This window comes from Stomoxys calcitrans, chromosome 5 (assembly GCF_963082655.1).
Source record: "Stomoxys calcitrans chromosome 5, idStoCalc2.1, whole genome shotgun sequence".
Classification (NCBI taxonomy): Eukaryota; Metazoa; Arthropoda; class Insecta; order Diptera; family Muscidae; genus Stomoxys; species Stomoxys calcitrans.
Window position 1 is genome coordinate 13,095,055 of NC_081556.1, and position 26,961 is coordinate 13,122,015.

Genomic DNA, 26,961 nt, shown 5'->3' on the forward strand with positions numbered 1-26,961 from the left:
CCGAAATAGGTCCGTAACCAGATATAGCTCCAATAGCATAGCAATTCGTATCCATCATCCTTCGTTTGCCTATAAAAAGACACCAAGCAAAGAACCTGACAAATGCAATGCATGGTAGGGATATATAAGGTTCGCCCCGGAAAAATTTATCATGTTTTTACTCATTTGTTTTACAATAGGCAGTTTCGAAGTTCGAAGATGGGCCATATGGGACAATATATTTATATAGCCCCCATATTAAAGATTTAAGGTCAAAGGCCCGTAGTTATCACGGCCTCCACGTAATAACTACGGGCCATGAGCTTCACACAGGTTGGAACTTTGAGCTCCGATATGTGTGGCGTCCATCGTTATCACGGGAACCTTAGCTGAAAGCTACCGGGCGCGTAAACAACTTGTGGATAGTGAAAAGCTTCGCTTTTATATGGAGTAGCTGCAAATGTGGCCACGGGCAGTTAGCGATTTCGAGAGGAGAACCTCAGTAAGGGGTCAGGTGGCACAGGATCTTAATTAAATATTGAGTGCCAATGATACTGGAGATGACAGAGCGAGTTATTAGCGCCTTCAAATAACCAATGGCCAACATCAGCATCTGTTCCCAGGTTAGGGTCAGATCTTGGAGCAAGCGGCTCACGACAACGAGGGATACATGTGCGATCCCACCAAACCCATGCGGTTGGGGCGCTGGGCCAGTAACCCGTCCCCGGATAACGATAAGATTCACTCAGAAAAACAAAGGAATAGAAATAATGGACCCCTCTAACGTTGACGTCCCACGCAAACGAGAAAAGGACCATCATTTGCGGATCTGCATCTGGAATGTCCACACTCTCTATAGAGAAGGTGCAGTATTCGCGCTAGCAGATGTATTGGAGAAGTACAAGACAGATATTACACACCTGTATGTACGATCGACTCGTGGAGCGAATATAGAGTAGGATCATTACTTTGTTGCAGCAAAGGTTCGTACCCGTCTTAGTGTGACGAGAAATGTACGATCTGGACATGGAAAAGCTGCCAACACAACAGATGGCAGCGCATACTCCACTCGACTGACCCAACTGCTTGATGAAAGCACTATTTGTCCCGATGATATAACGGAGCAGTGGCAAACCACCGGAAGCCTGTCCCAAGAAACTCATGGTACGACCAAGAGTGTCGAGATGCTACTAAAGCCAAGAATGCGGCATATAGAGCAACCTTGCAATTTGTAGAAACGTCTATTACGCAGATAGGAAAAATAAATGGAAAGATGTGAGTGTGAGCGAATTGAGATGTACAGGAGTCAGAATGAAGTGCGGAAATTCGACCAAAGAACTAAACATCAAACCGAACCAGGTACATCTTCCTGCAGGAACAAAGAAGGAAATCTGGTAACAGATAGCGTGCTGAGGATATAGAAAAAACATTTTACCCAACTGTTAGTGTCCGACCATGGTGGCGAATAGAATACCGCAGAAACCCATGTTTTGGAATGTTTACCTCCTAGTTCAAATGAGGTACAAGTAGCTGTGACCCGACTGAAGAACCGCAAGGCAGCAGGAGCCGACGGGTTGCCCGCTGAACTATTTATTACTGGATGCGACACGCTGATATGGCATATGCATCAGCTTGTCTGCGCAATCTGGCACGAATACCCGACGATTGGAACCTCAGCATACTATGTTCCGTACACAAGAAAGGAGACAAGACGGAATGTGCCAACTACAGAGGAATAAGTCTCTGCAGGATGACACTTGCTGATACACATTGCCAAGTAAAAATAGGAACAAATCTCTCTGGACCATTCAATACCAAACGAGGTGTCAGACAAGGAGACAGTATACCAAACGAGGTTTCAGACAAGGAGACGCCCTGTACCTGGGACCGCAACTTTGAAATAGTCAGCAACTTTATCTACCTAGGCACCACAGTAACCGAACTGAATGACACCAGTTTTGAGATAAAGCGAAGAATAATACTGGCGAACAGATGCTACTTTGGATTAAGTAACGGAGATTACACTATACAAGACACTGATACTACCCGTGTTGTTATATGGTTCTGAGGCATGGGTACTTGTGAAAGCAGACGAGGCAGTGCTTGGAGTGTTTGAGAGAAAGATTCTTCGTAAAATATATGGACCAGTTTGCATTGATGAAGAGTATCGGCATCGTTGTACAACGAATGATGGGCTGAATGAAGACGCTAGAAAAGTAAGGGTCATTTTGTCAGAATGGATAAAGAAGCTTCAGCAAAGAATATATTGAAGGCAAGCACGGTGGTATACACAAACCGGAACGACCAAAAGCCCGATGGAAAGATCAAGTAGTGGGAGACACCTCGAAACTTGATATCATAGATTATAGAAGGAGCGCAGAAGATCGAGGCGCTTCGAACGGTATTCTATGTTCGGCTAATTGGACAAACGTTCTGTCATAGTCAATTACAGTAAAGTAATGGCCTACTCTGTAAAAATCATAGTAGTTAACAATTTAATTATATTTTATAAAAAAATTATTATTTATTGTATCAATTTTATGTTTTTTTTTTAACTTATTATAGATGACATTAACACTTAAATCAATATACAAAATGCATTACTTGTACAATCTATAATAGGTATTATTAATTTTTTTTCAATCCCCTTCACAAGGGGATATTTTTCCCATAACAATGATGAAAAAAAAGAGCCAAGTATGGAAGACTGTTAAAACGAAAAACTACGTAAAACGTTGGAAAAAAAAGTGTGGGTTGAGGAAAAGAGATATAGTTAAAATTGCTTTAAAACAAATAGTTTGAGGTAAAATTGGAATAGAATCCTTAGATAAGGACTTTTGAAACAGTCTGGAAATTGACTTATAAATAAGTGTGTAAAGTAAATTAAAAGTAATACTAGATTATTGCTTTAATAGCCTAGCAATTTAGCTTTCTCTTGATGAGAAAATAGATCAAACTATTCAAATCGTTGGTTTTATCAAAAAAATCATTACGAAGTCCTTTAAACTTTGCCATAGTCATTATCAGGTGTTGTGCTTTCTTAAGTATCATTTAATAGCGATAACCACTGCCATCATTGTCACCATTTTGACCTCCTGCCCCAAAACCATTGGAACCTTGTTGATCATAGTTGTAGCCATTGTTGCCGCCGCCACCACCGTTGCCATTGCGGTAGCCATTGCCGCCACCACCACCACCACCTCCATTACGTCCACCTCCATTGCCATTGGGACGGCCGCTGCTATAACCTTGGCCATTGTTAAACTGACCTCCAGCACCACCACCACCACCACCTCCATTGCGTCCTTGTCCATTGGGTCTACCGCTGCTATAACCATTTCCACCCAAATTTTGTCCATTGGGTCTGCCACTGCTATAACCATTTCCACCATTTCCTCCATTGCCATTGGAATGACCACCACCATTGCCATTTCCACCCGGGCGGCCACTTGAATAACCATTTGCTCCTAGATTTTGACCGTTGCTGTGACCACCGGAACCACCTCCATTACCGCCGGGGCGACCACTAGAATAACCACCAGAGCCTAGATCTTGACCGCCAGAGTAACCACCATTTCCATTACCACCAGGACGACCGCTGGAATATCCATTAGAGCCCAAGTCTTGTCCACCACTGTAGCCACCGGCACCACCACCATTGCCTCCAGCTCCGCCATTTTGTTGGTAGTCATAGCCATCAGCTCCACCAGAAGCATCACCTTCGTAACGAATTTGTGGACGATAACCACCTTGGTCGGCTTCATATTCAACAACCTATGTGGAATGACAAATTAAAACAATTTTCATAATAGTTAGGAAACGATTATGGATTTCTTTTTTTTTTTTGTAAACAACAGCAATTTTACTGATCTGTAGTAAAAAAAGAACAGTATTTTACTCCTGTGGGGCAAATCGAGACAGTAGGTAGCTAACGCCAAGAAATTAAAAAAAAAAAGGTTTGGCAGCTTGAAAACTGGCACACTTTCCTTTACAGATGAAAACGGTAAATGCTAATGGTTAAAAAAATGGAGAATACCTCCAAACAAATCCTTGGCTATGGTCTTAAGTATATTCCAACCAGTCACTAAACCAATTAAAGAATAATAATGCATTTGGAGCCTATGGATTGCCAGCTGAGCTATTTAAGACTATTGGGGATGTGTTGATATGGCATCAATTTGGATATACAATCTGGTTAGGAATTCATAACCGTTCCTATGATAGGAATATTGTGTAAGAGTTTGCAAATTGGAAAGGGCAAGAGAGCTATCGTCAAAAGTTGGGGATTTAGACTGCACGTCATGCATTGGGTATATACCGCAGTTGTCAGACCTATAATGCTGTAAGGTGTTGTGATCTGGTGGACGCGCTTCAAAAGTCCACCTACTGTTCAATAGTCAACCGGATACAAAGGATGGCTTGTTTGTGCATCACAGCTGCACTGAGAACGCCTACGACTGTCGCAGATCTCTCAACGAGATGGCTGAACAGTTCAAAATTCACCAGTTCTGGGTGCCGGGCCACAGAGATATCCCAGGGAATTCTAAAGCGGACGAGCTTGTGAGATTAGGAACTACCTTACACATTCCAGGAAAACTGGAATCTGTGGGAATGCCTCTAGCAATATGTAAGCTGGGTTTTCAGGACCAGACCCGAAGGACGACGAATGATAAATGGTCACAAAGAGGGGGCTGTTAGTATTCCAAAACAATGTGGCCTAACCTAGACTTGAAGATTAGGCCACATAGCTGTCACTGGCAATGACAGACGTCTCAGTCATTGTGTCCGTCATGACAGGGCATTGTCTAATCGAAAAACATGCTGACAGACTGAAGGTTGTCAGTAACGGTTTTTGCAGAAGCTGTGAGGACTTTGAAGAAGAAGAAGCTGTTCTATAGTCAGCTTCTGTGTGTCCCGCGCTGGTAGTCAGAAGGAGTTCCACTTTAGGTTCTCATTTCTTTGAGAACCTGTCTGACACAGAAGGTGTGTGTGTCCCACTTTAGGTTCTTAATTCTTTGAGAATCTGTCTGATTTAGTGGATGTGAACATTCGCAAGTTGTTGGGTTTTTTAAAGCGATCTGGATAGTTCAGTGGTAGGAACTAGAAGGCATTTTTCTTCTTCTGTTCCTGTGGTATCACAATGGACGAAAACGTCTAAGTGAATCTGATGACAGACTGAAAAGAAATCATATTCAATTAAAAAATGATTGAATCAATTAATGTTTAAATTGAAAACGATTTCATTTTCAATTAAATTTTTAATTGAAATTTATTTTGCAATTTTTTTTCTGTATTTTGGTTCAGGTTGGGCCATGATGTTGTTGTAGCAGTGTGGATGAAGGATTCCAGCGGGTGCATTCGGGACGTACAACCGGCTGCTATGGGATGGACCCATATTTCGAAACAGCTGCTATGGGATCATAAATGGCTCATTTTTAACCGGATTTTGACAAAATTTGGTTCATATATATAATCGAGTTAGTGAGTATCAAAATTCAAATCCTTTTTACTTTTTTTCGGATGTTCGCGCCAGGAATATGGTAACCTTATCGCTACGGAGGCCTATTATTCCTATGGTATTTTTATTTAATCATTTTGTTTGTGTTTTAAATTTAGTATAAGTTTCATTTTTTTTTTGATTTTTTTCTTTGTTTTTAAATCTTACTTGCTTTCTTCCATCAGGCAATAAGACATTATATTGTCCTGTGGCAAAATCACCATCACGCATTTCGGAATGGCCAAACGATAAACCACTTGGTGCATCTTCGACTTGATATTCAAATTCGTATTTAGCAGGTTCCTATAAAAATGATCAAATCACAGAATTTGGAATGACAATTATAAAAGGACAAGCTTTAGACTCAAGCGTATAGGTTTTGTATACCCTCGCAAGATTATCCAAGTTAAAATAAAGGAATTCTCATTTCGTGCAATTAGTTTAGAGTACATATTTAGCTAAGAGTATTAATATTGTATGGGCTAAACTTCTGTATACCCACAACCAGGGATATTTTTGCCATCTTTATGTTGAAGCCAAACAAAAGGGGGGGATCAATGACGGCTATGTCAAAAGCAGAACGACAATATTTCGAATTTTATCGAAATAGTATGACAAAATACAGGAGACCTCAACAACAAGAAGTCGTGTTACAAAATGTTTATGATGATCGATGAAAAGTTGTTCAAACACAAGTCTGGCCACCCTGTACCATTTCAAAACGGATGAATGAATAATTTTTTGTACCGACAGACCTAAGCCTGTGGAAGTCGAATATAAGACCCCTGCACAGGAAATTTTTTTTTAAGTATTTGGTCGTGACTTTGTTAAATAGTTATACCTCCTATACTCTCTACATTTATATATCCAGATCTTGCTTGGTGTGGTTATTGGGGGTATAAAGTGTACCCTACATACCAACATTTAAACCAAGCGGATATGGGAGTTGTGTGCAAATATACTTCGATGTGATCTACTTGTAATCCCCAAAGATCTACATCAGAGTATCTGTGTACCGCTTAGCGATACTTCTTTGTAGAGAAGTTCTACTGGGCTTAAAAGCTCACAAATTTCGAGGAATAAATACGGGGATGAATACAACAAAAAGATATTTCTGATATTTTTAGACAAGAATCGAACTCCAGGCATTTAGCTTGATGAGGGGACATGCTAACTTCTGCAGCTAGATGTACAACGCATCACTGCGATATCACAAATGACTACAAAATTGCCATTAAAAGACAGCCCCTATTACCTAGCCTAACATTACCTTTTCTGGAGGAACGTCCTATCTCCAAAACCCCCAAATCGATATACAACCTGATAAGGAGAATGTGGGTGTCAATATCTAATTCGTACTCTTCAACTTTAGTGCGAATCAGATATTGATGATGCGCGAACTATCATTGAAAAGTTTCTTCGTCGGTATTTCTATCCTAAACGCTGAAAAGGGGACATGCACACCTCAGCGCCATTGGTGGCCTCTGTGCCAATGTGGTAGCACAATGGACAATAAAAATGTCTAAGCGACCCCGCAAAGGTCTGTCACTATTAAATAAGCAAACATCAAACTCAATCCGCGTCATGCAAGATGAACTGCACAATAAGGCTGCCACTGTTACTTAACCTAACCTGAGGGGAAGGCCCCACCCTAAAACCCGCAAAACGGGCATGCAATATGAACAGGACAATATAAGTATGAGGTTGGAGATGAGAATCAGACCCCGCAGCTCTGGGTATTACCATGGACTAAAACTTATCTGGGAGAGTGCCTGTAGGACTGCCACTCTAACTTAACCTAACCTGTGGGGTAGGCCCCTACCTAAAACCCAACAAATTAACATTTAACGCGAACAGCATAATAAGGGTGTCAAATGAAAGATATTTAGGAGTAGACTACGAATCTGATATCGACGTTTGGGGCTTGTTTCAATCCCAAAAAGAGTATCACAAGATTCTATTTAGGCCAATCGGTACAAAAGGTTTTTGGGAGTAGACCCGATCCCAAACGGACATATAGGCCGATCGGAACAATATGAAACTCAAATGAAAGTTTTTTGGGAGCAGACTCCGACCAGAGAGCTTGATTTACCGCTAGTGCTGTATTTTAATGGACTACTGTATTACTTAATCTACCCAGGGAGAATGGCCCGCCCCCTTACATGAACAGGACAATATGGATGTCAGATGAAAGATATCTAGGAGTAGAGTACGAATCTGATATCAAAATTTAGGGCCGAATGTTTGGGGGCCGTCCTTACCCCATATGTGGTCCAATCGAAACAATAGGTTTTTGGGAGTATAGTACACATCTGATACCCAAATTTGGAGACTAGTGTTTGTGGGCACACCCCACCGCATTTATAGGCCAATCAGGATATGAGACTTAAATGAAAGATCTTTGGGAGCAGACTCCCGCTAAGGTCCTTGATCTACCGCTACTGTACCAATGGACTACTGTATAAGAGAGTCCATAAAGGTTTGCCTCTATTACCAAACCTTGCCGGGGGAACGTTCTACTCTAAAAACCCCACTAACATGAGCAGAACAATATGGGTGTCAAGTGAAAGGTATTTAAGAGTAGAGTAGATATCCTGTATCCAAATGTAAGACTGAGTATTTGTGGGGCCTCAAACTCCAAAACATCCCTCCGCCCTCGAATTGTGAAATATGAAACCCAAATAAAAAATTTTTTGGAAATGAAAATGGTTGTAATATCCAAAATTCAGGGCGAAGTCTCTAAGGCGCCGCCCCATCCTCTACGTTGACGTATATGCTGATCAAAAAGTATGGGATTCAATAAATTTCAGGGTGAAGTGTGAAATGAGATTAAACGTGCCCCAACATGTGGGCCGTTAAGCATAATCTGGGTCGCAAATACGATGTATTTGTAGATACATGTAAGATGGCACCGCCACCAGGGGTTGTACATATGGACCAAACCGCACAAAATAAATTAAGTAGAAGGTATTTAGAAATAGTATACGACTCCTTAGTTTTGGGCTATATGAGTGAAGGGGATCGTCCCACCAAAAAATTTCTTCGGGCTGTCATGTTGCCCGATCTGGACAACTTTTTGGAGTACAGTTGGTATTTGACATCCAAATTCAGCACCGAATTTCAGGCAACGTATTACACAGAAATATTAATTATGGAATTCTAAGTTAGGCTTAGAGTTGAGATTTGCAGGCCATGTGACACCATGGCCTTATCTTTCGATTTGAATTAGTAAACTTTAGAGCCTGAGGGTATAACAATCAAGGCGGTTAAAGAAGCATTTTTAGTAAAAGCAAGTTCTGAGTTAGAGCCCAAGTGGTTTTTTTTTTAAAGTGAATGGATGGGTGAATTTTGAAAGTGTCAACCCGTACTAACACAGTGCAACGTGCGGTGCCGCTGGGAAGCCGTTGCCATTATTTTTTTTTATCGCAAAGCAAGTAAATTTTTCTCAATATTTGCCTTAATATACTTGGGGATGGGGGGTTGTAGCACTTACATTATTTCCATCATCGTAACCGCCAGAACCACCGCCTTGACCACCATTCTGAGAGTAATCATAACCATCGGCACCGCCACCACCACCACCGCGGCCGCCGTTTTGACCAGGAGCACCATAGGTAGAAGAAGGTCTGCCGCCGCCGTTACCGAAACCATTGCCATTGGAAGGAGCACCATAGGTGGAAGATGGTCTGCCAGAAGCACCACCACCACCACCATTTCCATTGGAACCACTACCAAATCCAGGAGCACCATAGCTAGAGGAAGGTCTGCCACCGCCATTTCCATTGGAACCACTACCAAAGCCAGGAGCACCATAGCTGGAGGATGGTTTGCCACCGCCATTTCCATTAGAACCACTTCCAAAGCCAGGGGCACCATAGCTGGAGGAAGGTCTACCAGCACCACCACCACCACCATTGCCATTGGAGCCACCACCGAAACCGGGAGCACCATAGCTGGAGGAAGGTCTACCAGCAGCACCACCACCACCACCGTTGCCATTGGAGCCACCACCGAAACCGGGGGCACCATAGCTTGACGAAGGTCTGCCACCGCCATTGCCATTGGAACCTGCTCCAAATCCAGGAGCTCCATAGCTGGAAGAGGGCCTTCCTCCCGAGCCCCCTCCGCCGCTGCCTCCACCCAAACCAGGCGCCCCATAAGATGACGAAGGTCCTTGTCCTCCCGATCCCGAAGAACCACCTAAACCAGGAGCTCCATAGCTACTCGAAGGTGGTAGATACGAATTGACTGGTGGTTCTGGACGCGCTAGAACTGCTGTTATCACAAAAACCACACACACTAATTTCAACATAGCTGAGCTAAGCTTCTCTTATATCTTCTCAATGCGAGATTGTTATTGAAATTCTCTGAGGATTAGAACTAATCCTGTTGTTGCCGCGGCAGATAGTGCTAATCGTCAGTATTCTTATCGCAAAATGTTTACAGTCCTTGTCGTTGGCGTTCTGTTGTTCCACACCGTTGTAATGAAAATCTAAACAATAACTGATGGTTTTATCAGCAGATGCTGCAAAATTTATAGGAAAATGTGTCTTTAGTGACTCTGCCTATGAAGGTAACAGCACGAGTTACCTTCTCAACAACAACACAACAACTATGACAATAACAAAGTGCTACACATTGGAAAATCACCGCATCCGAATGCTGATGACTATGACGATGACGATGATGATGATGCTCCACCACCATGTAGGTAATCATGCAACTCTCATGGCCTCAGACGGTTTGTCTGTCCTAGCATGGCTGTGTCGACCTTCCGTCCGTCGGTCGGTTGGTCGGTCCAACTGCCAGCCAACTCCAACGTTACCCTAGGTTGTCAAAAAAAGCGAGAGGATTGCTGTTGAATCATGCCTTGGTAAATTGGTATTCGGTGATTTAGATTTAGTCTTGTTTGGCAGCCACAGATGAAGAAGAAGACATAGTCATGTCTTTGACAATTCTTTCACCTTAGATTCATTGAGATTGAAGCTAGCAGCAAGAAGAACCACCAACCAGCCACCATCGCTACTCGTGCAACATGTCTGCTACATATATGAATGGCATTCGTCCCACTTAATATGAACAACGTGTGAATAACAACCCTTCATTTAAAGAGGCGATGTATTTATTCATCATTGAGCAACAAATCCCTAGTGACTTGCTAAAGTAGGAATCTTCTCTATGTCAAGTCTATGGATGGCTTTTGGTACGCAATACATGAGCCACCCACATTATTCTAATCAATGATCCTTTTTTTTTAATAAAAACGGATGTTAAAACAAGGAAGCAAAAATTGCGCCTTCGTTATCTAATGCAATTGCTTTCTAAATCTCACTTCATTTGGACAGATTTAGGGTATTTTCATAGATTAATTAACTATTAGTATAGACAAGCATATTTTTGGAGTATTGATGATCCACGAACAGATTCTTTGTGCCACAATCATTCCATTCCATTCAATTGTCATTCCCTTGTAAGGGAAAGCCAAGGAGAAGAAAGGAAAAACGTTTTAGTTCCTAGACGATAGGCAGGATATTTATATCTATATGGGCCAAGATGCATCTGCATTTCCTTAGTTGTAGGTGTCCGCAGTCATATAAGTGCTCACTCCGCTAGTGCTAATGCTTTAACCCCGAGCATTCACTTATAATGTCAGTGTGGTTAATTTTTCTTGTTCCCCTCCATCATGGTCTCGTCTTTTCGATGTATTTGAATAGTCCCATCAGAGATTAGTTCACACGATCTCTTAAATCGAAGAAGAATCGCGGTCGCACGGAGAAGAGTCTGTGTTCCGGTAGATCCAGATATGAATAAATCAACACCTTGATCGTCCCGTCCTTATCAAGACAACTTCTGCAGGAATAATTGCGTAAGAAGCCCAAGCGTGAAGTCATGGGATCTCTTACTTAAATATTCTGATATTTCTTCTTGAAACGAGCAGTTCTTCCGTACTTTTTCGGTTGTTAATAGGCAAGAGAGTATGGGTTATCCGGCAGTCATATATAAAATCCCACCATGACTCCGGCTCCGCACTGGCCAAAAATTATCTGCATAATTTCAAATCAACTGACGCAACCATTTTTAAAGGAAACAAGTAAAGCGCCGAATCTTATATACCCTCCACCATGGATCGCATATTTCAAGTTTTTTATCCGGTACCTCTTTATAGGCGAACAAAGGATAATTTATAAGAATTGCTATGATATTGCAACCTTATCAGGTTATGGACCTACTTGGACAATACTTGGTTTGGATGTTGCAGGCCATAGTAGAAGTCATTGTGCAACATTTCAGCAAAATCGGATAAAATTGCGCCCTATAGGAGATCAAGAAGTAAAATCTGGAGATCGGTTTGTATGAAAGCTATATTAGGTTATAGATCATTTCAGACCATATTTGGTCGAAGGCCATAGAAGAAGTCATTGTGCAAAATTTCACCAAAATCGGATAAGAATTGCGCTTTCTATATATATGGCAGCTATATCAGGTTATGAACCGGTTTAGACCATATTAGTTGTCAAAATAAAACACTTTATGCTCAATTTCATCTAAATGGGATAATAATTGCGCCCTCTAGAGCTCAAGAAGTCAGGATCCAAGATCGGTTTATATGGCAGGTATATAAAAACATGGACCAATATGGCCTATTTACAATCTCAACCGACCTACACTGATAATTCATTCGAAAGTTAGCGCGCTTTCGACAGACCGACGGACGTGGCTAAATCGACTTAGAATGTAAAGACGATCAAGAATATATCTAATTTGTTGTGTTTCCGATCAATATTTCGATGTGTTTTTAACGGAATGGTAAAATTAGTATGCCACCATTCTATGTTAAAGGGTATTAAAAGACCTTACCCTCTAAAGGAAGCTTGGCAAGGACATACGAAATTACTACCATATCAGGCAAAAATTGAAATAAGAAACCGATTTAGACCATACATGGCACGATAGTTGTAAGTCGTAATGAAATACTAAGTGGAATATCTCAGCCCAATCGGTAACAATTGCGGTTTTTAGAGGCTCAAGAAATAAAATCGGGAAAATCGGTTTATATGAGAGCTATATCAGGTTATAGAACGAACAGACAATACTTGACACGATTGTTGGAAGTCACAACAAAATACCACGTGCAAAATTTTATATTAATCGGGCAAAAATTATGGCTTCTAGGGGGTCAAGAATTCAAATCTCGAGATCGGTTTATATGATTGCTATATCAGGTTATAGACCAATTTGGCACGGTAGTTGGAAGTCAAAACGGAAAATTTACATTGCAAAATTTCAGCTAAATCAGACAAAAATGCGACTTGTACGGGCTCATGAAGTCAAATCGGGAGATCGATTTATATGGGAGCTATATCAGGTTATAGACAGATTTGAACCGTACTTAGCACAGTTGTTGAAAGTCATAACAAAACACTACATGTTCAATTTCAGCAAAATCGGACAAAAATTGCGGACATTCGGACAAATCGGGATATCGGTTTATATGGGAGCTATATTTAAATCTGAACCGATATGGCCCATTTGCAATCGCCAACGACCTTCATCAATATTAAATATATGTGCAAAATTTCAAGCGGTTAGCTTTACGCATTCGACCGCTTTCGTAACTTCGACGGACGGACGGAGATGGCTAGATCGACTCAGATCGCCGAGACGATCAAGAATATATATACTTTATGGGGTGTTAGACGAATATTTCCAGATGTTACAAACGGAATGACTAGATTAGTATACCCCCATCCTATGGTGGTTTGTATAAAAAAAAACTTTTAAAATTTTTGTATCTGTATTATGAAATTGTATTCAATAAAGAAGCTAGTACTACTAAAAAATAAATATCGATACTATCGTTAATTTTCCATCACCTGTATGTCAAACGAAGTTAAGAAAAAAATCAGGAGATAGCTTTATGTAGAAGCAATATCATTGCACAGACTGAATAAAACCAAATTTAATAAAGTCAGTTGGAAGTCATGAGAGAAATCACTGTACAAAATTTTAGTCCAATCGGGTGAAAATTGCTCCCTCTATATGCGCAATGTCTCCTAAAGGATACATTCAGTGTAGGATCGCTTATTTTTGATCAATTATGCAAAAAAATGAAATTTGACGATAGTATCGATGGGAAAAATATCAATCGATATTCAGACAAAACATAAAATAGCGATAGTATCGATAGTTCCATCGGTAATTTTGCTAGCTTCCTAAGAAACTGATTATTCTTTTTGTTGGTAATTAAGGTAAGGTAAGTAATCAAGATTTACTACAGGGTTGCGACGCTAACGCTCATCTCGAACACAGTGTGAGTACGGGTGTGAACCTAAGATTTACTATTTACTGGAGTTTATTTCAGCGATTGGTTTATGTCTATATAATAAAGGAACAGACACCACATTTGCAATTTCAAACAGTGGCGAGGTCCTGGAACTCACAATGGGTAATATGCAGGAATTTTCTGTCTTTGGTTGGGAAGTAAGTTGTGTCTTCTTAAGGGTGATTTTTACACTATTATCTTTTTGGCAACACTGGTTTAAACAGCTCGTGTTTTGTTTCACTGTCAAACATTTTCAATTTTGTCTATAATTGAAACATGAATCGTCACAGTTTGGTGTGGTTTATGGGCTGGTGCCATCATTGGACCGTACTTCTACAAAGATGATGCGAATCGTAACGTAACTGTGAATGGTGAGCGCTACGGTGAGATGATATCCAAATTTTTTTTTGTGTCAAAAATCCAAGACCCTGACTTGCATGACATGTGGTTTTCAACAAGGCGGTGTCACATGACACACAGCACGCGCAAAAATGGACTTATTTAGAGGCGAGTTCGTTGAACATTTATTTAATGTTCGGGACCGGTCAATTGGCTGCCCAGATAGTGCGATTTAACGCCTTTAGACCATTTTTTTGGGGCTATGTAAAAGCTCAAGTCTATACAGACAAGCCCGATTCAATTGACGCATTGTCACGGTCAACATTTGCATGAAATAATCTTCAAACAGTAAACTATATAGACCGTACTATCAATTCAAATAAAGATTTCATGCACTTTTCTGAATGCCTACACGTGCTATCACTTACCCACCGATTTTACATAAGTGAGCTCGTAGTCCTATGCGTCCCGTTATGATACCAATAGCTATACTGACCTCCTTCTTGCTTCCTTTCAGTAATAGCCTTGTCTTCTCACGATCTTTCGACCGTTTCGCTGTTCTACCATGTTGCATGGGCATTCGTCGCCCACTCCCTTGCGTCGACCCGAAAGGCTTCGGGTTAACCAAGTTTATTGACGGCATTCCTCTGGCCTTCGTCTGCCGTTTTATTTCCCCTTACTCCATTATGGCCCGCCACCCAACCGATGCGGATTTTCCCATCCCCAGAGAAGACGTTAATCTCCTTCTTACACTGCAAGACTGTTCGTGACCTTACCGTCCTGGTTGTTTTTGCCCTTATGGCTGTATTTTGCTGTCGGTAAAGATGTTCACACTCGAGTTAATATTGCACTAACGTTTGCCGCTAGGTCATTTGACATCAGTTTGTGGGAAAAGATTTTTTTGTTCTACCACCTTTTCTTATTTACTCTCCAATAAATTGAGAAAACTTTGGGACTTAAAAAAACATGATGCAAATTATAAGCATATACGACAATAATTGTAGATAGTTCTTGATAAAAATTGGTCAAAATTTATTTTTTGAAATATTGGGTTGCCCAAACAGTAATTGCGGATTTTTCATATAGTCGGCGTTGACAAATTTTTTCAACGGCTTGTGACTCTGTAATTGCATTATTTCTTCTGTCAGTTATCAGTTGTTACTTTTAGCTTGCTTTAGAAAAAAAGTGCGCGAAATTTTGTTTACATTTGTTTGTTTGGCGTCAATTTTAATATGGGTACCACATGTATTGAAAGAAATTCATTTAACAAACCGAATCAACGCTTGTGATATGCACCTTAAACGCAATGAATTCGATCCGTTTTTAGAACGAATCATAACTGGAGATGAAAAATGGATTGTTTACAACAACGTTAGTCGAAAACGATCATGGTCCAAGCATGGTGAACCAGCTCAAACCACTTCAAAGGCTGATATCCACCAAAAGAAGGTTATGCTGTCTGTTTGGTGGGATTGGAAGTGTGTGGTATATTTTGAGCTGCTTCCAAGGAACCAAACGATTAATTCGGATGTTTACTGTCAACAATTGGACAAATTAAATACAGCCATCAAATTAAATACGACCAGAATTGGTCAATCGTAAAAGTGTCATATTCCACCAGGACAACGCTAGACCGCACACATCTTTGGTCACTCGCCAAAAACTGAGTGAGCTTGGCTGGGAACTTTTGATGCATCCACCATATAGCCCTGACCTTGCACCATCAGACTACCATTTATTTCGATCTTTGCAGAACTCCTTAAATGGTAAAACTTTTGGCAATGATGAGGCTATAAAATCGTACTTGGTTCAGTTTTTTGCAGATAAAGGCCAGAAGTTCTATGAGCGTGGAATACTAAATTTGCCAGGAAGATGGCAAAAGGTTATCGAACAAAATGGCAATTATAAATTTGATTAAAGTTCATTCTAAGCTTTATTAAAAATGCATTTACTTTCTTTAAAAAAATCCGCAATTACTTTTTAGGCAACCCAATACATAACAGTTATAGTTGCTTAATGGCCTGCACCAAATAGCGATAACAATTTTCAAAAAAAAAAAAGTTTAAGTATCTTTCCAATTTTATAGAAAGAGAAGATTTTTGACAATTTTCGATTTTGAAAAAAAAATGTGGGGTGGCCTCCCCCCAAAATAAATCCTGGCTACGTCCCTGGCTCCCATATAAACCGATCTCCCGATTTGATTTCTTAAGCCCCTGGAAGCTAAAATTTGTATCCGATTAGGCTGAAATTTTGCAGTCTTCTGTTATGACTCTCAACAACTGTGTCAAGTACTGTCCAAATCGGTCTATAACCAGATATAGCTCCCATATTTTGGCATAATACATGGTGGTGGGTTCCCAAGATTCTCCCCGGCCGACACGCCATTACTTGCTTTTATTACCTTAAGATTGCAAATAAAATTTGGCTTTAGTTGGTGTACCCATGGGGTGTAAGATATGGAATTTTTGCTAATTAAGGTAAAGAGAAGCGTTTCTCTGCTTTCAAATATCATACTATAAAGCACCCTATTTTCCTCGAGTTGAGCAAAGCAATACATTTTGTGATAATTTTTGAAAAAACGTTTTCCCGTTGTGTGCCTAACTCACAAACAAACCGCAAAACGGTAGCCGATTTGATAGTGTCCTGGATTCGATTTCCACCAGAGGGAATCCTGTGGTAGGCCAGGCCAAACTGAAAGATTAAATAAAACTAGATTCATTTATTTATATTTGTATTGTTTCATTTATTTTTTGTCATTTTGTTTCGTAATTATTACGATATCTTCATTCTTTTCTTTGTATAACATATTGCATTGATGTGAGTAAATCTATGATATGTACTTATATGTACATATATATAATCATTTTTTTTTGTGGGTCCTTAAAAAAACTGGGACATTTTCTATTACAAATACGTTGATGTAAGAACAAGAGAAAAATAAGGAACGAAAATATTACTACAAGGGGAAAAAAGGCATGGAATAAGGTGAAAGAATATCAAGAGGAGTCCCTATCTTTGAGGTAAAAAGGCTTATAATTCTGTTACAAAAATTTCTCAAGGGATTCTGGATGTGGATGGGTGGGGGAGGTGTTTTATATGCCACATTTGTTGCTTTTTAAATAATTATAAACTTATAATGTATAAATATTTTATATTAAAAAAAAATTAACTAGATTATCGCAGTAATAGTCTAGTGCAGTTGTTGTTGATGTGGTAGCCTTAATTTACAAAATAAAATTCCTAATTTGATCTAATAGTTCGTTGGAGTCGTTATTCATTAGCCATAAACACATAGCGTTAGTTGTCTGAAGGGAAGGTAGACCGGCAACGTTACATTGCCTTAATAGCGATAACCACTGCCATCATTGTCGCCATTTTGACCTCCCGCTCCAAAACCATTTGAACCTTGTTGTTCATAGTTATAGCCATTGCTGCCACCGCCATTGCCATTGCCATTTCCATTACCGTTGCCATTGCCATTACGATAGCCGTTGCCATTACGACCACCGCCATTGCGACCACCTCCATTACCATTTGGCCGACCGCTGCTGTAGCCCTGACCATTATTATTTTGACCTCCATTTCCTGATGAGCCACCATTGCGTTTGCCTCCCTGGCCATTTGGTGCGCCGCTGGAGTAACCATTTGAGCCTAAATCTTGACCACTACCGCCATTGCTACCACCGCCATTTGAATAGCCATTACCGTTATCGCCTCCTGGACGGCCGCTGGAATAACCATTTTCTCCCAAATCTTGGCCTCCGCTATAACCACCGGCACCACCAGCTCCTCCTGCGCCACCATCTCCACCACCATTCTGCTCGTATTCATAGCCATCAGCACCACCAGCACCGCCTCCTTGACCACCTTCAGTTGCTTCGCCTTCATAACGTATCTGAGGACGATAACCCTCTTGATCGGCTTCATATTCAACAATCTACATGGAATAGAACATATAGCGATTACAAAAATTAAACATAACTATGTGAATATTTAATTTTCTCGAGATATATTCCAAGTTAGTAAAAACATAATCTTTCTTGAAAGAGATGAAGTAAAAGTAAATTCTGAATAAATTCCAAAAACTTCTTAGCAAAGAGGTGTCGCACGCCTTTCGGACTTGGCCATAAAAAGGAGGCCCCTTATAAATGAGCTTAAAAGACTTGAATCAGACAGACTCATTGATATTGCCCCTGACATTGCCTCTGTTCCTTAATGGAATATTCATGGGTAGATTTGCATATTCTGACGCTCAATGCCTGGGCTGGAATCCTGGCGAGAAAATCAAAAAACATTTTTAGCGATGGCGATGGTTACCCCTTCTAATGCTGACGACATTTGTGAGGTACTATGCCACGTTAAAAGTTTTGCACAAAGCGGAGGCGCACTGTGGCACGCCGTTCGGACTCGGCTATAAAAAGAAGGGCCTTTATCATTGAGTTTAAAATTGTATCGAACAGCAGTCACTGATGAGAGAAAGTGAACAAAATTGTTAGAAAGAATCGGCAAATCACTGTTTATAATAAATTTGAGGAGTCCTAAATTTTCAAACTTTTTGGAAAAGATGTCTTTTGATCAAAGTTAAGATTAAATGGTAGTATAATAGATCCTTAATTTGACGTTTTATAATTAACGTCAAATATATTTTAATGAAGTTCAGAATATCGTTTAAGGTTAGGAAATAAGGAATAATAGAACTTTGGGCCTGCAAGATATAATACATCAAAAAATGTTGGAAAGTTTGGGATAGGTCGAAATGACATGCCTAAATTTCCAAAATTTCTGTTCAAAGATTTTTTACTTGAATTGACGAAGTTGAACTAAAATGGTAGTATCGTAGATCCTTAATTTAAGGTTTTATAATTAAAGACAAATATCTTTTTTTTAATGAAGTTCAGAAAGGAAGTTGAAACTTAAATGGTAGTATAATAGATCCTTAATTTAATGCTTTATTATTAAAGACAAATATCTTTAATGAAGTTCAGAATATTGTTGAAGGCAAGGAAATAAGGAATAATAGAACTTTGGTCCTGCAAGATGCAATACATCAAAACGCGTTAGAAAGGCTGGGATAGGTCGAGAAGACATACCAAAATTTCCAAACTTTTTGGAAGAAATGTCTTTTGGTCAGAGATTTTATACTTGAATTAAGGAAATTGAAACCAAAATGGTAGTATTGTAGATCCTTAATTTAAAGTTTTATAATTGAAAACAAATATCTTTTAATGAAGTTCAGAATATCGTTGAAGACTAGGAAATAAGGAATAATGCAACTTTGGTCCTCAAATATGCAATACATCAAAAAATTTTGGAAAGGTTAGGTTATGTTTGGTAGAAAAGAGTGTGCGGATATTAATCCTCCCCATGCCACTATGGGTATACTAGAGATGGCAAACTATCGATAATCGCAACATTCGATATATCTAATAATAAATATTGATAGTATTGATACTATCGTATTGATAGTATCGATAAGAAAAATATCAATCGATATTCAGACAAAGAATAAAATATCGATAGTGCCATCGATATTTTGCCTTCTCTAGGACATACACCTAAGCCAGTAATCGGCTAGTTGTGCGCTATAATTGGAAATACTATTAACTTGAGAAAAAATTCTTCTAAATTCTTCTTCCTCAAATCACTGCTAGAAACGTAGAAGAGGATGTCGACTTAAATACTGAAAAACTATTGATCCCAATATTAAAGATTTCTTAAACTCAATTTGAAAACTCTTTCAACTTTTTCGAAATTCGAAGTTGGTTGTAAAAAAAATATTATTTTGAAGTTTTCCTTCTTTGACTCTGAATTATTATCAAAATTCTAGGGTCAAGAAAAAACTCCTTAAGTCTTAGTAATCTTTGTATACCCCCCACCATAGGATGAAGGTATACTAATTTCGTCATTCCGTTTGTAACGCATCGAAATATTGATCTGAGACCCAACAAAGTATATAAATTTTTGATTGTTTTGACATTCTAAGTCGATCTAGCCATGTCCGTTGGTCTGTCTGTCCCTCAAACTGTCCTTCAGTCAAAAGCACGCAAACTTTCGAAGGACTTAAGCTAAGCGCTTGAGTTTTTCTACAAAAACTTCTTATTTGTATAGGCCGGTTGGGATTGAAAATTGGCTATGTCGGTCCATTTTTTGATATAGACACCAACGATTTTGGATCTTGACATCTTACGCCTCCAGACGGCGCTATTATTATCCAATTTGAATGAAATTTGATGCGATGAAATTTTATGTTTTTAGAAAGGGCGCATCAAGCGAATTATGGAGGCTTTAAAGGCGCACTTTGGTAGGTGCGTTCATGACGATCTCATTTTTTAATCTTAGAAGGCCAAAGACTGAACCTATGATTTTATGAACGATGGAAGTAAATTCTTAAAGGCCTTCTGACTCTTATACTTTTCGAGATATCTTCCTTCACATTAAAGTATCGGCCTCCCCTGTTTGTGACAACTATCTATAGTGGGGTCCTTCCGTATTTCTCTCTAACCATGCGCCAATGTCGGCATATAAACTTCTTTGGAGTTACCCATGCTTTTGCTTCTTATAAGAGCTAAAGTAGTATCAGTGTCTTGAAGAGTATGATTTTTGGCTGGCTAGATTTCGTTTAACTGACTGGAAACTGCAAATTGTCAATCCATTACAAACGGGTATGAGTTACTGGAATGTTTTGTATTCTTGGTGAAACATTCTAGCAAGGGGAATAGGAATGGGGGATACCCCCTGAAGGTTAGGTTTTATTGGCACTCTGCCATCAGATTCACTTAGACGTTTTCGTCCATTGTGATACCACAGGATCAGGAGTATGGAGATGCCTTCTAGTTCCGACCGTTGACCATCCAGTTCGCTTTTAAAAGACGAACAATTTGCTAAATAAGAAAAGTTCTCAACGAAATAAAGTGGTTATCATCAGCAGATGTTCTATAGTCTCATCTTCCTTGACTTCCTCAAAGCTATTGCAAAAATCGTTACTTGCAACTTTCAGTCTGTCAGTATGTTTTCCGACCCGAGAGTAACCTGTCATGATGAACACAACGACCGAGACATCTGTTCTAGCCAGCTATATTTAAGCGGTAGACTCTTTCAAGTCTAGATTAGGCCACATAATTTTGGAATGTTCACAACCCACCTTTGTTACCATCTATCGTTCGTTGACCTATGGGCCTGATTCTGAAGAGTTAGCTTACATGTCGCTAGAGGCCTACCTAAAGGTTTCAGTTCCCCTGGAATGTGTGGGGTAGTTCTTAGTCTCGTCTGCTCTTTAATTCCCTGGGATATCACTATGGCCCGGCATCTTGTTGAGAGATCTTCTACCTCGTCTGAGAAGGTATTTTTGCCAATCGTCGGTATGACATCATATCCTAACCGTTCCACAACTTCTTAAAATGCAAGGATCTCCACTTGATAAACACTACAGTGGTCGGGTAATCTTCTCGATAAGACCAAGCCTAGGTCTTGAGAACTAGGACTGGTTCCACCTGGTCATCTATCCTCTGAACACACACCATGATAATTGCTATATGTCAATGCAACGCTCCTCACATTCCGTCGATGCTCAAGGGAAGCAATAGAGTTGGATACCCAACTGTCCGCAATCAACACCATCTCTCTACTTAGATTTCTTTCAAATAGCTCCAAGCGTGACCTACAAGAGTTGTAGTCCATTCTCGACCCAATACAGGTACTGTAGATATACAGAAGATTGGCAAAAGTGAAAAATGTTTTTCCTTAAGAAAGCACAAATATATGCCTTGACCAACGGACTGCTCAATGTCCATACTATCGATAGATATTGACGTTGGCAGCGGGTCGTTTGTTATGCTAGAAATAGCACTGCATTTTTAGTGCATCAAAGATTATTTTGTTCGAGACTCTTATCAATAATGCGCCTCTAATTCTCAAATTCTTAAGGACTCGGACAATCTCTGAAGGACAGAGATTTCGCTCTTTTGCAAATCAGTAATTGGTATTCCAGCATGTCCGCCTATGAGGCTGAACGCCTGGGTTCGAATCCTGGCGGGAACATTATGCAAATTTTCAGCGGTGGTTATCCCCTCCTAATGCTGGCGACATTTGGGAGGTACTGCACCATTTGATATGGCAGCCATGTAAAAACTTCTCCACAAAGAGGTGTCGCGCTGTGGCACACCGTTCGGACTCGGCAATAAAAAGGAGGCCCCTTAGCATTAAGCTTAAAAAAAACTTTAATCAAACAGCACTCATTGATATGTTAGAAGTTTGCCCCTGTTCCTTAATGGAATGTTAATGGGCAAATTTGCATTTTTTGTATTCGAAGTCCAATATAATAGCTCGTCAATGAAAATAAGAACCAGTAAAGAAAGGCAAAAGTCGGGAGCAGCTGTCTATAAGCTCTCATCCCTACTTTTTGGATGGAGACGGTGAAGAAGAGCCACATAAGGACTTTAGAATAGATTCAGAGAACAAGTTGTCTTGGCACCTCGTGCACAAGAGACAGTTTTAAATGTCCAACCCTTCGACATACAGGTTAGGTTTAGGCGACTCTAAACTTCCGACAGAAATTAGGTTTCGCATTAGGCGATTTCGGCAAAACCTATGCTGTTGATCGCTAATAACGCCGTTGGACTCTAAAAACAGAATGAGCGACGCTCAAAAACAAAGCTCAATTATTTTTGAGCGTCGCGTTGTAAAAATTAAGGCCTTAAGGGCGGGTTTCTCGTAGAAAAAATAAAGTTCTCGTTATTTTAAAAAAAATTGGTTTTCTCATACACTTTTAAGGTAATTTAAAAGATATGGCAACATAACGCAGCAATCAGCAATTGGAGTATTTGCGTACTCAGAAATTTGCACAGACTTTTTCAGAAAGTCGTTTGTTTTTTAATAAGAGAGAGTTTGAGAGCGGCAAACATTTGGCAGCGGCAAATTGTTACTGGACAAGTACGCGAACACACCGTTATATTATGCTGCAATTGGTAAACAAAACACAGCTGTATTTATCGGAACGATAAGTCACTAACCGGTACCCATCTGCCGGTTAAGGTTTATCGTTTGGATAAGCAATAAGCAAGTATTCAGAAAACCAAATACATTTAACCAGAAGAATATCGATACGATAAATTGTAATCGGAGAATGAGAAACCCATTCTAAGAGTCTCAAATGATGATGGTTAACCATGTTCTCCATTACCGTGGAGAACGCAAAGCATATATAAATTGGCCGGTAATTTGCAGAGCTGTTCGCCTCGTCCTTTTAGGGGATCGCCTGAACGTTTGTAACCTTTCAAGACGCTGGAAAAATTTACGCGCGGTAAGCAAGGTTAATAAGTAAAAGCGTGCTAAGATCGACCTCCAACATCGTTCGTTATCTCTTTATAGGCAAACAAGGATAATGCATAAGAATTTCTATGCTATTGGAGCTATATCAAGTTATGGAACGAATCGAGCCATACTTTGCTTGAATGTTAAAAACCATAGTGCAAAATTTCAACCAAATCGGATAAAAATTGCGCTTTATAGGAGCTCAGGAAGTATATTTGGTAGATCGGTTTATATGGGAGCTATGTCAGGTTAGGGACCGACTCAGACTATCTTTGGATAGATAAGTCGTTGTGCAAAGTTATCAGCCAAATCAGACTAGAAGTGCGCCCTCTAGGGCCACAAGATGTGCAATCGGGTGTTCGGTTTATATGGGAGCTATATAAGGTGTTAGACCGATTCAGGTCACACTTGGCATGTACGTAGGTCATAGGAAAAGTCACTGTGCTCTCTGGATGCTCAAGAAGTCAATTGATTGAACAATTGAAAATGAAACATTTTAAAATAGACAAATACTGTCTGATTTTCTTCGACCATTTAGGTCCTACTTGGGCAAATTTTAATTCGATTGGGATGTAGTTCAAAAAGGAAGATCAAATATGCTTTATCCATTCGTCTATTTAAAAATCTAATCGAGATATATGAGAAGTATTTGAAGGATAAAACCCCAACAAATTTTCTTTTTTGTATTATTAGACATATAAATCGATTAATCGATAACCTATTTTGGCCTTGTTTGATTAATCGTTGAACCTGAATTTTCCAATAAACGATTAATCGAATAATACAAATACAAGTATCTCATCAACATTCCAATGCGGAACAAGTGAGATTATATCAAACAAGGAATATACAAATTCAAAAATGTAAAAAAATTTGGAAAAAGTATTATCATTAAACCACTGCCTGACTGGGAACCCTTATGCGGAAATTATAAAATTATCGTGTCTTTCAGTTTGAGGTTAGTTATCGAAGTGGTAAAACATCTGTTACTAGTAGTTTATAGAACTTCATCTTACTTGCTTTCTTCCATCGGGCAATAAGACATTATATTGACCAGTGGCTAAATCACCATCACGCATTTCCGAATGACCAAACGATAAACCACTTGAAGCATCTTCAACTTGATAGCTAAACTCGTATTTAGCTGGTTCCTATAAGATAGCGATTAAATCAAAGGGTATATTTATGTAGGTGTGAGAAAGGGAAGTTTTTGTTTAAGCATAAATGGGCACGAAGCAACAAAAGAAGAAGAAGCATTTTGTAAAAGCAGCATTTAAAATGTTGTAGAGATAGCAAGTTTTCAGTTATCAGTTTTCTCTCTTCTGGTAACCAAGTGGCTGTGATTGTGTAAAGAATGACAGCAAATCGCAGTAATTCGATGTCACTTCAAAATCAGCTGATTACATAACGGAAAAAACAGAGTTTTGAATTTAAGTGACACTAAATTATTGGGTTTGGCTGTGAGTCTAGTTTGAGAATATAAGTCCGTTACACCACCCGTATATTGTGTAAGCAACTCTGTAAAAAGTGTAATGCGGCTCTTGATCTTTCGGTATGGCGCGCTTGGCAAAGCAAGTTAGGCCCCTTATATTATGTCTGTTACCTGAGTTATGTATGTTGTTGGAGCTTTTGTTTTGTGATATCTTAGTATTGAAGCTGAATTTAAGCAATAACAAATAAAACTTACATTGTTTCCATCATCGCCTCCAGAGCCAGAACCTCCTTGTCCACCACTGCCGTTTTGGGAGTAATCATAACCATCATCACCACCAGAGGAACCACCGCCACTACCACCTTGACTGCCACCTTGATTTGGGGGTAGATAATCTTGGTTGGGTTGACCTCCATGTCCGGCACCGGAACCACCACCTCCACCGCCACCATTACGTCCTCGACCTGTGCCTGAAGCTGGGGGACCATAACTATCGGAAGCACTGCCTGATCCATTTTGATCTGGAGCCCCATAGGAAGAGGAGGGTCTGCCGCCGCCATTATTGCCATTGGAACCGCCAGCACCTGGGGCACCATAGGAAGAAGAGGGTCTACCACCACCATTGCCGTTGGAACCAGGAGCTCCATAGGTGGAGGAAGGTCTACCGCCACCATTTCCACTAGAACCGCCAGCACCAGGAGCACCATATGAAGAGGATGGCCTGCCACCACCATTGCCATTAGAATCACCGGCACCAGGGGCGCCATATGAAGAAGAAGGTCTACCACCACCATTGCCATTAGAACCTCCGGAACCAGGAGCTCCATAAGAGGACGAAGGTCTGCCACCACCATTGCCATTAGAGCCTCCAGAACCGGGAGCTCCGTAAGTGGAGGAAGGAGAACCAAATCCATTGCCATTAGAACCACCTCCTGCTCCGGGAGTACCATAGCTGGAAGAAGGTCTACTCGAACCACCATTGCCCCCACCAGCTCCGGGGGCACCATAACTGGAAGAAGGTCTACCCGAACCACCATTATTACCACCACCAGCTCCGGGGGCGCCATAGCTGGAAGAAGGCGCTCCACCATTACCACCACCAGCTCCGGGAGCGCCATAACTGGAAGAAGGCCCACCCCCACCATTACCACCTCCTAAGCCAGGAGCTCCATAGGATGACGAAGGTCCTTGACCGGAACCCGAACCGCCTGCACCCGACTCTGGAGCACCATAAGCATCCGAAGGAGCCAGAGGAGAACCACCTGAGCCACTACCACCCGATGAACCACCACCTCCGGGAGCTCCATAACTACTAGAGGGTGGTAAATAGGAATTGACGGGTGGTTCTGGTCTGGCCAGAACCGTTGATATCACTAATGCCACACACAAAAATTTTAACATTGCACTTGGTTCAAGTCGGTAGAACCCAATATTTAATTGAACTAATAGGTGGGAGAAGGTGAGGTAACTTGCGAACAGGATTATAAATCCTGATACTCCAAACGCAGCTGGACTCCTGTTTGCGGGTATGTCTTATTCGTTTTACTATACAATAAATATTGTCTTCCGTTTGTTCTTTTCTTTGACTGTTGTCGTTTATTCCTTGCTTTATTAAAAAACCGTTGTAATGAAAATCTTAGCTGTAACTGATGTTCCCAACTCGAGGTGCTGAAATATTTATATGAAATATCTTTCGTCTCGCAATACTGGCTGGCTGGCAGACTGATCGTAGCACGAGTGCAATGCCACAACGAAATGTTACAGATTGAAAATTCGCGACACCAAGAATTATGCTGCTGCTGCCGCGCGCCTCTATCAATGCCAATATGAGGAGGACAGCGGTAAATAGCATCCAACATTCATCAGTCGTGCAACTTCAAACGCCAGACTGTCTGTCTGTCCTAGCTGTACCTTGTACATCTCCACCCGACTATCAGTTCGCCTATTCCTCACAGCTAGTAAGTCGGCTTGTCAGAAGCGAGAGGATCTTTGAATTATGAATTTCTAAACAATTCAATGACTTTAGATTTAGAAGACGCCAACGATGTTGTCGCTGTGGCAACCCAAAGTCATGCCTTTGAC

General features: G+C 40.3%; 1 protein-coding gene across 1 annotated transcript; it reads right to left on the bottom strand.

The window, feature by feature from the left end:
• Positions 1-2,716: 2,716 nt before the first annotated feature.
• On the bottom strand, positions 2,717-26,361 carry LOC106088676 (pro-resilin). The gene is made up of 6 exons (XM_059369594.1): positions 25,135-26,361; positions 24,464-24,598; positions 17,577-18,075; positions 8,970-9,649; positions 5,645-5,779; positions 2,717-3,753 (listed from the first exon to the last, which is right to left on the bottom strand). Exons 1-6 carry the CDS (start codon positions 26,278-26,280, stop codon positions 3,031-3,033), a joined length of 3,318 nt encoding a protein of 1,105 aa, XP_059225577.1. The 5' UTR covers positions 26,281-26,361; the 3' UTR covers positions 2,717-3,030.
• Positions 26,362-26,961: the final 600 nt, after the last annotated feature.